We start from the raw sequence: 12,835 nt of genomic DNA, 5'->3' as shown, positions 1-12,835 counted from the left end.
AAATAAATCGAGTCTTGGGTATGAGCCTGAGACACCAGCGTCATGCCGCCTTGAAAATGCCCGGCATCGGAAGAAGATCTACCATGGCGCCTGCCACTCCTGCCAGCTGCATACCAGCTGAGTACCGGCTGACAATTGGCTGCCTGTCTCACGGCGCCCGCACTCCGTACATTGCTTGTATGGCTGAATCTGCCTGGGCCTCTACCCCGCGTCCGAGAGACAGTCAGAGAAGGGTCCAGTCAAATATCGTTACGTGGCAGCAGGCGCAGCCTTCTGATAATATCGGGCATGCTCGCCTGCCTGACTCCACACAGAGGATGCCCTCGAAGGAGGCCATCCATATTCACGGGTGAGGTAAACTCAATCATAACAAACTCGCATCGGCTCGATCACTGTCTCTTCATATTTCGATAGAGAATAATGTCTAACATCAGTACGTGGAAGACTATAGTTCCTGTACCAGAAGCGCTGCTAATCTCGAACATAGGCGTTGCACTGTCTCATCGGCCTCGTAGACAACGGGAAGTACCAGCGGCGGGAAGTTTTCGCAACGGCCGACAGCCTAGGTAAGAAGGTCGAAGCAAATCGGGTGTGAGTTACCATAGAGTGGCATTTTAATGGAGCAGATCAACCGATGTTTTTATCGCAGTTATGGGCATAACTGGTGCTGGAAAAAGCTCCTTTATCGCGACCTGCTCCGGCAAAACTGTGCGAATTGGGGACAACCTTCAAGGCTGTGAGTGCAAGCTCTCATGTTTGGCTACTGCTCACGTGTCTAATGCGAGCACTAGGCACATCCCAAGTGGATGTTTTTGCATACGAGATGACGCCCGACCGTACTGTATTTCTCATCGATACTCCAGGCTTTGATGACACCAACAGAAGCGACACACAGGTCCTCACCGAGATCGCTAGATGGCTCGGAGATTCGTATCGAAACAAGATTCTGCTGCACGGCATTATATATCTTCACCGCATCACTGATGTTCGCATGTCTGGTGCGGCAAAGGGGAATCTTCTTATGTTCAGGCGGCTGTGCGGCGACGACTATTTAAAGAAAGTGACGCTCGTTACGACCATGTGGGACAAGGTTTCGGATTCCGTCGGTGCTGGTAGGGAGCGTGAGCTGAAGGAAACACCCGAATTTTTGGGCAAGATGATAAGTAGGGGTAGCATTTGCTGTCGCTACTATAACAACGCAGAGTCGGGCAGGGACATAATCCACAAGCTCGTCAATCACGGTCGCCCAATAGCGACAGGAATCCAGAGGGAGCTCGTCGACGAGAGCCGAGAACTTGGGCAGACGGCTGCCGGGCAAGAGGTTGAGGGTGAGCTGGGCAAAGCGCGGCAGAAGTGGACGGCGGAGAAGCGGAGAATTGAAAAGGATATGAAGGAATCAAAGCGCCAGCACGACCGCGAGGCCGAGAAGATGCTGCGTGAGGAGCGTGACAGATACGCGGATGTAATGAAGAAGATTGAGGAGGATAGCGAAGCGCTACGAGCAACGATGGAGAATCTGCTCGCGCAGCGCAATGAGCGTGAGGTCAAAATGAAGGATGAGATGAAACAGCAGCGAGAAGCTCACAAAGATGAGTTGAAGCGACTGAAGAAGAAGCAGCGGGAGCTGGAGCGGCAGACTGCCGAGCTGAAGAGCCAGCAAGTACGCAACGAAGAGGCACGACAGAATGAAATTCCCAAACAGCAAAGAGCCGAGCAAACGCAGACAGTACAGGCAGCGCAGTCTACCTCAAGACCAACTGGAATATATTCAAAATACTGCCTTGCAATTGTCGGGACAGTCTATGCTTTTACCGGACAATCTAGAAACAAGCGGTAAGCAAGACTATTCGCTCTCTGATGCGAGGCTGACGATTCTGCACAGAAGTCACGAATTCCCGGTCAACAAGATGGACTCTGGCTATTTGGATGCCTGCACGTTTGGAGACGACGGGGAATGGGTCGCACGGTACACGGATAAGCAGTGGTGTAAGAAAGCACTCTTGCAGCAATTTGTTGAATGCCCGCTCACAATCACAACTAGCTAAATCCGCCGGATTGACGAGTTCATACCGGTATCTCGGCTCAAAGATTGAGGACAGGGGACAGGATAACCTCGAGTTCTGCGTCCTCGGCCGTCAAGGAAGACACTTTGCACGATGGCTCAACGGCTCATCTTGCTGGCAGGCTTCGAATGATGCATTGAGTGCCAAGATCAAAGAGCACGGCAGCGGTATCCGCGCCATGTCATTTGGATACGACGACACTTATTTGCTTTCACACGGGACGGGGCAGCCTCGCTGTGTGATGGGCTGGGCGCACGATCTCAAAGGCCACTATCCTCAGCTGTCTTCGTGGCTCGAGGAGGAGCGGTCTGTCAGCATCGTGGTAAGTGAGAAGCCGCGCGCGTGGTGTTGCTGCGTAGAGTTCTGACAGCATGAACAGGCCGTTGCCCTCGATTCTTACACTCCGGGCAACTTTGCCGTTGTCTTTTACCGCGACAATGAGAATACTGGTACATGTTATCTTCGTTGGTCTTGGTCAGACAGTACGGTTGGTAAAGCGATTCGCAGCTGGTGGAACTCGGAATGTGAAGCTTGAGAAGGCACATGGCGCGATCCTGAATGGGAGTGTTCGAAGTATGGGCAGAGCATTACGCAAGAGTCTGTTGCGGGACATGCCTTGGTGGCTGTGAAGGATTTAATGTATGAGGGAGATCACTTGTTCACCTGCTGCGTAAATTGACGCGGTTAACTTGTGCAAAGATTCATTGAACTGTACAATGGAAAATAAGGAGAAGAAATACTGTGAAGATTTACACTGTGGCTACAGCTTGTATCTATTTTATCAGGAACCGTGCTGCGGCCAGTACTTGTGCGGTGAGAGGGAGTGGCACAAGTACACGTATGCTTGCGTATTTCCAAGAAAGATAAAAATGCCCGACATAGTGAAAGTAGCAAACTAGACTTGGCACTTTATCAATCAGACATATTGATTGCCTGGTCGCATATTTTGGTGACCTCTAGTGTAAATACTCCTCATTCAGTCGCCGACCGACCAGCTGCACTGAAACCGGACACTCCGCCATGCTCTCCGGCGGATCGAACCAGCGTCAGAATAAACTCCTGCAAAGTATAGCTGGCTTACCTACAAACTTTCCAGATTGTTTCCTCGAGGTCATTTCGTGTTTTATAATCCGGTTTTACGTCTGTGGTGGGACAGACGTGTGTGACTGGGATGGTCGTCGCGCAGTAGTCAAGTACATTCCACATGCTGGTGTAATTGTCGTAACAGAATTCGTGTCTACAATACTTACTAGTCAGTATTCCTCGAACTATTCAATCCGCGAAATATTGGCGACTTACCGCCCGCACGCTGGCCATGGTGAGGTAGGCATGAGCAGAGCGTCCACTTCCCGTCCCGTCCCCGTCCTCGACCGTGTTTCCGCCCAGGCTGTCAACATGCGCTTGAAAAATCTGGTGCGTTTATCCTGGACCTCCCAGAGCTGGGAAACGGTGGTGACGCCCTCGAATGGGTCTTCAGATCGTTCTCCGCCTGGTGCTTGGCGGCTATTCGCCAGCCGGGCGAGCCCCTCGTAGCCTCTTGGCCACGGTTCCTGCGTCTGGCTTAGGATGCTGTGTAATTCTTCAGCCGTGGCCGTCCGGTACAGTGCGGGCTTTAAGCCATCTAAATGCAGCGGATCATCACTACCGAACATGATCAGCATCGCGCCTAAAAGGAGTTGTTGTGACAGAACCAATGCAGAACTCAATGACGCTGTGTCCCGCCTTCTCCAAAGCCTCTTTGGTCTGAAGAAGCGCTCGGGTCACCGGTGGAAGTAGCTTGACAATCCCATCATCGAGTAGTGAGCCTGTGCCGTGTCAGTTCAAGATGCTTTGCCGCCCTGTACCGCTGAAGCTGGGGAAGACCGACCAATACATACATGCGCATTTTCAACACCATTAGTTAGGCCGTTCGTTCCGTTTCAAACGTGTGGCTTGTCAAGCTGTTTCCCGATTAGTAGGATCCTATAACCGTTTGAACAGTTAGAAGCCTTTCGAGCGTTGTGCGCGGCCCCCTGCACGGACTGCCCGTCTCTCTCAAAGACTGCTTCAGGGAGAAAATAGAAGAGATTAAAGAAAGATTATTAGACTTTAATACTTTTAACTTAAAGGCTCTATAAGAGAAAATTATAGTAGAATAATAAGAGGAATACTATAAAATTCTAACTAAAAGAGACACTATTACTACTACTATTTTAAAGGATAAAAATAATACTAAGAATACTAATAATAATAATAGTAAGTATTTTAAGTATTAATTTAATACTATTATTAATAATAATAATAATAATAATAGTTTAATAGAGTAAATTAAAGAGCTTTTAGTAGAAGAATAAGAATATAGAGGCTATAGAGACTATAAAGATAAAAGTAAAGAGTAAAAAGTAAGGTAATTAAAGAAGTAAAAAGTAGTAATAACCTTATACTTTTATTAGTATAGTATTATAAAAGAAGGTTTAATAGTTAATATAAATTTATTCTTATTAGAAATAATATAAGTAGAAAATATATTCTTATAACTCTAATTCTTCTAGTTTTAATAAATATTATAGTTTAATTTAATTCTTATTAATAATCTATTAAAAAGATTATATCTTCTAGGCTACTATACTAGTCCTATATTACTCTAGTTTATTACTATTATAAATTATATTATTTAAAAATAAGTCTAATTAAATATCTATTATTATATACTTTATCCTCTCTTATATATTAATAAAGACTTCTTTTAAGACTCTAACTTTTATACTTTATATTACTATTTCTTTTAATTTAATATACTTATAAATAGCCTTACTAAGTAGTATTAAAGCTAATAATTTTAGTATACTTTCTAATATTTTCTAATATTTTACTAGTAGTGTATATAATAAAGATCTTACTAGTATTAAGCTTAAAGGCTTATTTAATAGTATATTATTGCTTTTATTTAGTATAATAGAAGGGTTAGAATTAGTATATAATATATATAATCCTACTGTATTATTAATACTAACTATAGTTATTCTAGTAGACTAAGTGTTAGACTATATCTATTAAAGACTATTAGGATCTAGGATACTAAATAGCTTTAAAACCCTACTATACACTAGTATAAAGCCTAGTATAATAGTAGCTTATTCCTAATCTATAGTTAGTCTACTTCTTAAATAGAGAGTTAGTTTAAATATATAAGTATATATAAGTAGTTATTATAGTATAAGTTATATTAGGAGATATCTCCTAATAGTAGAACTATTACTTAGATTAATTAGTAGAGATTTAGTCTAACTATTTACTAGAAATCCCCTTCTTTATATATCTATTTAATCCTCTACTATATTCTTAGGATTACTCTAGATTACTAGTAATCCCTATAATCCTAGTACTTATAGGATTACTATTAGCTTATTATAATACTTAGTAATCTAGTTATATAATTTTATATTCTAACTAAACGACTTATAGGTTCCTACTTAGTTACTTCCTTAGGCCGCCTCCTAGTTACTTTATATATATTCTTAATTTATAATATTATTCTCCTCCCCTATTAGTCTTATCTTTAAGGCTACTCTATTAAGTCTCCTTTTTCTTTATTATATAGGTTTATTTTCTTCTTCTATATTATTATACTTTACTATATTTAATTATATCTCTAAGCCCTACTTTTTAAAAGTTAAATAGTGTTTTAAACTTACTACTATTATTAAAGAATTTAGTATTAAAGTTATACTTTATTCTTTTATTATTCTTAGAAACTCCTTTATAAAATAATTAACTTTAATAATTTTATTAGTAAATTTATTAAAAGTATTAAGTTAATTATCCTTTATAATTTTATCTTTTATATCCTCTTATAGAGTATTATAAAGTAGCTCTATTATACTATTATTATCCTATATAAAATAGTTTAAAATATACTTAAATTCCCTTATAAAGTATTAAGTAAATCTAGTCTATTTAAAGACTTTAAGTTTATATATAGTAGTATATATTTTATTTAAGTCTTTAAAAGTAATTTAAAGTAGTTCTTTAAAGTATTTATATTATTTAAAGGTTTATATAGTTTTATCCTTAGGTTCTTTATTATTAAAGTAGTCTTTAAGAGTTAACTCTTACTACTCTTTTATTTTTTCTATAAGGAGGTTTTTAATATAAAGTATTTATACTATAAGGTTAATAATAGAAGTATTTATATATAAATAGACTTTTACTTAGGTTAAGAAGTTCTAAATATCTCCTTTAGTTCTATTAAATAAGTTAGGTTTAAAGAACTTAAGTAAAATAAAAGTTCTATTATTAGTATTCTTTATAGTCTAGATTTAAATAGTAAGTATATTAATCTATTATCTTATTTATACTATAGTGTTATTTAAATTAGTTATTATACTATTAGTAGTAAATATTATAAAGGTTAATTATTTATAATTTTAAAAGTAACTTACTAAATAGGACTAATTAAAATATAATAGTAGTTTATTCTTAATCTATAGTTAGTCTACTTCTTAAGTAAAGAGTTAGTTTAAATATATAAGTATATATAAGTAGTTATTCTAATATAAGTTATATTAGGAGATATCTTCTAATAGTAGAACTATTATTTAAATTAATTAATAAAGATCTAGTCTAGTTATTTATTAGAAATCCCTTTCTTTATATATCTATCCTATCCTCTACTATATTCTTAGGATTACTCTAGATTACTAGTAATCCTTATAATCCTAGTACTTATAGGATTATTACTATTTTACTATAATCCTTAGTAATCTAGTTATATAACCTTATATTCTAATTAGACGACTTATAGGTTCTTACCTAGTTGCTTCCTTAGGCCGCCTCCTAGTTGCTTTATATATTCTTAATTTATAATACTTAGAAGAGTACTCTAATACTCTACTATTACTAATACTCTTAATATCTCTTTACTATATAATATACTACTATAAATAGAGATACTTTTATATACTCTATAGACACTATATAATTCTAAGTCTTTTTATTAAAGCTTCTATATATTAAATCTTATATTAAAATATATAGTTTAGAATTTAATAATTATTAAACTAAATACTAGTGTATATATATAGTACTACTTAGTAATAAATTCACTATTAATAATAATACTATTAATATACTATATAAAGGCTTTAATATACTCTCCTAACTAGTAGGTCTAAGTAAGAGAGTCTAAACTTTATTAGGAATTATTAGTTAATAAAAGGGAATAACTACTAACTCTCTCTTTTAATATAAGATCTTTAAAGTTAAGTAGTAGCTAGAACTGTTCTGGTTTAACTAATTGGGTAATTAGTGGTCCGTATCTGTTGACACGTTCTCACTGTCAAAGCTCGGGCCACCTTGGGTGGGGCCACACCAAAAATCAGGAATGCCTAGGCTCCCGATGTCAATGACAACGGCTGCGAATAATGCCTAGGCTATTAGTCTAGCTAGACTATAGCCTAAGCTCTTATATAGCCCCCCTATTATAGTTATAGAAAACCCCTCTATAGTGCCCCTTAGCTATTATAATATTACCCTCTATTAATTATTTTATCTAGAGTCTCTTTTATAATAGCCTTATCTTTATTACTTATTTCCTTAGTACACTACTATAGAGGGTGTTCTTTTAGGTTAGTAGTAGTTTATTATTTATTCCTTCTAATATAGGTATTATATTAGTATATACTTAATAGTCTTTTTTTAATCCTAAAGAGGGTACTACTTTATAGATAGCTCTTTATTAGGAGGTTATAAAAGTAAGCTATAAGTAAAGTATTAGCCCCCCCCCTTTATTAATACTTAATATTATTTTATCTCCTTTTAAAATTCCCTCCCTTTTAAACCTTTTCCTCTTATTATTATTCCTTTAGTAAGTAACTTTATTATATTTCTATTTATACTTACTCTTAATTATTACTTACTATTCTTTATTTATATTCTAAATCCTTTCTAACTTTAAATAATCTATATTATAATAGATACTACTACTATACTACTACTACCTCCCTCTTCTAAGGGTAATAATAAAGTTAGACTAAAAGACTATAAGGGCCTATATTATACTTAAAGTAGTATCCTATTATAGAGTGACTTTAATAATAAATAGTAGGACTTTATTAAAGAGGTCTAGTTTCTTTACTTTAACTATCTTTTATTAATAAAGATATACTTTACTTTATAATATAAAATAACTACTAATAGTAATTATACTTAGTACTCTATATATAAGAAGCCCTATAATAGATATTTATACTTTTTTACTATAAGCCTACTTTTATATTAACTTATTTACTATACTACTTTTCTTATTACTAACTAGAAGGTAATTAAAGTTACTATAGTAGGTAAAATAAGTAAGTTAGACTTAAAAAAAGTAAAGTCTACTCTTACTATAGTATTAGTACTCACCTAGCTTTATAATATTATAGTCTACCTTAAGGCTAACCTACTCTATACTAATATTATTAAAGTACTTACTACCCTTACTCTTACTACTACTTAGGATACTAAGTCTACTATATTAACCCTAGTTAGTACTTAAAATACTATTATCTTTAGGGGTAGTAGTAGCTATTATAGTACTAACTAGGACCTTATATTAATAGTGTCCTCCTTTAACTTAACTCTATCTAGGATCTATAGTAAGATCTAAGCTCTTAATATAAGTGCCCTTACTATTACTACTATACTTTACTAATAGTATTCTAGACTAACTACTAGGCTAAGGCTAATTACTACTATAAGCTTAATATAACTATAGCTACTTTTAACACCTATCTTCTTAAGAGTATAATAGCCCTTATAATAAGCTAGTAAATATTATATTAGGCCCTTAAGGCCCTTAAGCCTAAGTTACACTCCTCCTATAATAACTATACTTATAATAATAACTATTTATATTACTACTACTTTAATTAGTAATCCTATTAGTATAGACACTATAGGCACTATAAGTAATTATACACTTTAATATATTAGGATATCTTTTCTTAAGCTTATAGTTAATATAAGTACTCACTTTACTATTATAAGTAGGAGTTTAGGTTATAAGTCTCTAATATAGAGTTAATTTCCTCTAATAATAGTACCTCCTCCTCTAATAGACTACTATAAGTTTATTATTTCTATTATCTAGTATACTTATATTAATATTATCTTTTTTATATTTTATTTTTATTTTTCCCTTAATCCTCTAGTGTAGGGTTTTATAGTGTTAGGGAGTTTTTATATTTTTATATATTCTTTTTTAATAAGTAGTTTTATAAGTATAGACTATATATACTAAGGTTCTAAAGTATAGCCTTATTAATACTATAAGTCTATTAAAGAGCCTCTATTATAATAAATAAATTCTTTTTATATACTATTATCTTACTATTCTTTTATTAATATCCTATATTACTATTAGTTCTAATTACACTTCTTTTATAAGTGTGTCTCCTATAGTCTTATATTATAGTGTGTATCTCCTTACTCTATTTTAAACTTATAAAACACTATAGTACCTTATAGTATATTAAAGGGTTCTTATATAAGGTTATAATACCCTTACTATTTTACTAATACTTTATATCTACCTCCCTTTCCTTATATATTTTATACTTAAAGGACTATTAATACTTTAAACTCCTCCTTTAGGCTATTATTATCCTTATTATTAATAAGTTATAGTTTAAGTACTTAATCCTCTTATAATTAGGATAGAAGGGGGTTATTTTATACTCTCTTAACTAGATCTATATAGAAGGTATTATAGAGGTCCTTTAGTATATTAAGTATTATATTTAATAGTAATAGTATTATTATTATTATATATTTTATTTAAACCTAGTTAAGCTTCTTTAATAGTCTTAAGGTTATAATATTATAGAGTAAAAGCTATACTTTATCCTTAATTTAGTACTAGTTAGTTAAATACTATAAATAGTCTACTACTTCTTTTATATATTATTATATATAAGTAATACTAACTTAGGCTAATTTAATACTATTATAAATATAGTTAAAGAATACTTTAGTCCTTATTACTAGTGTTTTCTTTTAGTATAGTATAGTGTTTTTTAGCTTTTTCTAGACTATCTTTAGTTAGAACCTATATAGTAGTATATTTAGATTATAATCTATAACTAAAGAATCTTAGTTATTAAAGGCTATTTATACTATTAGTAGTTATTTAGACTAATTATACTAAGAGTATAAAATAAACACTTATAGTACTATTTAGACTTCCTAGTTTATTTACTTAGTACTCTTATCTATCTATAAGTAAAATACTATTAAAAGTATTTACTTAGTACTTATTAGTAAGTATATTATATACTAGAATAATCTTACTTAATCTAAGCCTTAGTTACTTATAATTACTATAGGGAAGCTAAAGTACTACTATTAGTAGTAAAAGAACTAGTGTATATAAGCCTCTACTATTATAGATATTATTATCTCTAGTTAGATATACTTTAATAAATAGTCTATTATTACTATTAAGTACTATAGTTTATCTTTAGTTTAGGCTAGGAGATTTATTATAAAGTCTACTAAAATCTATTATTAGTACTTATTATCTACTAGTATTAAATATAATAGACCCTACTATTAGTATTAGAATATATATACTTTATAATATAAGTAATTATATATATACTATACTATATCTTAGGATATCCTTAACTAATAGAAGTTATATACTAGTATTATAAATATTATATTCTATCCTAAGTAGACTACTATTAGTAATATATAGATATCCTTAATTAAATAAGTTATTAAGAGTTCTTAGGATAGGATCTATAGGCGCCCTTAGTACTAGAGATTTTATAATAGTAATAGTAAGTAATCCCCTACTTATTCCTTTAATATAACCTTAGTAGAGAATTATCTAACCCCCTCCTATATATTCTATATCTTTACTATATATAATAAGTTAGTTATTAAGGCCTCCTACTATAATACATTTAGCTCTTTATTTTAGAATAGTATTAATAGTATTTTATACTAGGTTATAAAGCTAATAACTATAATATTAACTAGCTAGACTATTATATAAGGGGGGTTTTATAGTTAGTTACTATATATCTTCTACTAGCTTAATATATCTAACTATTAAGTAAGGGGGCTTAAGTAGTAGTATAAATAGTAGTAAAACTATGAAAGAAACTTAGTCTAATATACTTATTATTTAGAAAAGAAGTAGGGTTTTATAAAGTATTCTAGGTTTTTATAGTCTATTAATATTATAAAAGGGGAAAGTTAACCCTAGAGTTCTACTATTTAGGCTTTAAAGTAGACTACTATTATAAAGAGCTCTTTATTATAAATAGTATAATTCTATTCTATAGTGGATAGTTTTATTAAGTAATAGACTATTAAGTATAATATACTATCCTTATCTATTTATAATAAATAGCCTCTTAGGCCCACCCTAGAGTAGTCTATCTTAACTATTAATTCTCTCCTAGGGTCCTAAAGGGTTAAATATAGCTCTAAAAGGAAGAGTGTCTTAAGTTATTAAAAGGTAGATTCTTCTACTTCTCTCTATATAAACTATACTCTCTTCTATATAAGTTATATAAAAGGGGCTACTACTATAGAGAATTAAAGGATAAACTTATAGTAGAAGTTTATAAATCCTAAGAAGCTTTATATATTTATAAGTTATATTAGAGACTCTTAATTCTATATTATAACTACTTTACTTAAGTCTAGTTTTAAGGACTTACTTACTATAATAATAAACCCTAGGTATTTTACTATTTAAATAGAGAACTTATACTTATTAATATTAATATAGAACCTAGTTTTCTCTAAGTAGTATAGGACTAATTTTACTTTTACTTTATAGTCTACTCTATTACTAGAGCTATATATTAGGATATTATTAAAATATACTATTATAAAATTATCTAGAGTATCCTTTAGTATACTATTAATATATCTTTAAAAGCTTACTAAGGCCTTAGAAAGTTTAAATAAGTATATAAACTACTTAAATAAACTAAAGTAAGTATAAAACACTATATATTTCTCTTACTTTAGTTTTATTTAAAGTTTATAGAAAGCTAAGTAGATATTAACCTTTATATACTATTTTACTATTAAGAGAGTATAGAGTATCTCCTTTATTAATAGTAGGGGGTATTAGTTATCTTCTATAATAGTATTTAAAGCTCTATAGTCTATATAAAACCACTAGCCACCTACTAGCTTCTTAATAAAGAGAACTAGTACTATAGTAAGGGAGGAGCTAGCTTATATCCACTCTTTATTAAATAAACTAGTAAGCTATTAATATACTTCTAGTAGTTAGTTATAGGATATCTAGTATAGCCTCCTATAAGGGAGCTTTTCTAGTGTACTATTTAAATATATTTTAAGCTTTATATTATAATTAAACCCTAACTATATTAGGGGTAGACTAGTTATTTTTTTCTCTATAAAGAGGTCTTTAAACTTATTATACTATTCTAAGAGATACTATTCTTTTACTAGAGTATAATATAGTATAGTATTAATCTTATATAGGTTTATTATTATTACTTTTACTTTAATACTAGTTATATAGAATTTATTTTTTAATACTTTATAAAATCTCTTCTTTATAAGTAGAGTAAAGTATAGTATTAGACTATATTACTACTATATATAAATATACTAATTAGGCTTATTCTTTAGATAGAGATATCCTACCTCTATATTAATAATTAAGTAGTATTATTATAACTAAAGTAGCCTTAAGATTACTAAGTAGGAGAGGGCTAAGATAATATAGAGTAGTATAAAGAACTATTAACTATCTA

The 12,835-nt window shown here is 32.1% G+C and overlaps 2 protein-coding genes across 2 annotated transcripts; both read left to right on the top strand.

Moving 5' to 3' along the window:
* Positions 1–778: 778 nt before the first annotated feature.
* Positions 779–1,837, top strand: ISF_09771 (hypothetical protein; the record flags this gene model as incomplete). Its single annotated transcript, XM_018853372.1, has 1 exon — positions 779–1,837. One exon carries the CDS (start codon positions 779–781, stop codon positions 1,835–1,837), a length of 1,059 nt encoding a protein of 352 aa, XP_018699447.1.
* A 70-nt stretch (positions 1,838–1,907) lies between these two features.
* ISF_09770 (hypothetical protein) lies at positions 1,908–2,430 on the top strand (the record flags this gene model as incomplete). The annotated part of the gene is made up of 2 exons (XM_018853371.1): positions 1,908–1,966; positions 2,007–2,430. 2 exons carry the CDS (start codon positions 1,908–1,910, stop codon positions 2,428–2,430), a joined length of 483 nt encoding a protein of 160 aa, XP_018699446.1.
* Between the last annotated feature and the right edge of the window lie 10,405 nt (positions 2,431–12,835).

The sequence above is a fragment of the Cordyceps fumosorosea genome, assembly GCF_001636725.1.
Source record: "Cordyceps fumosorosea ARSEF 2679 chromosome Unknown scaffold_70, whole genome shotgun sequence".
Lineage (NCBI taxonomy): Eukaryota > Fungi > Ascomycota > Sordariomycetes > Hypocreales > Cordycipitaceae > Cordyceps > Cordyceps fumosorosea.
Note: the sequence above shows the minus strand (reverse complement) of the source record. Positions and strands in the feature narration are given on the sequence as shown.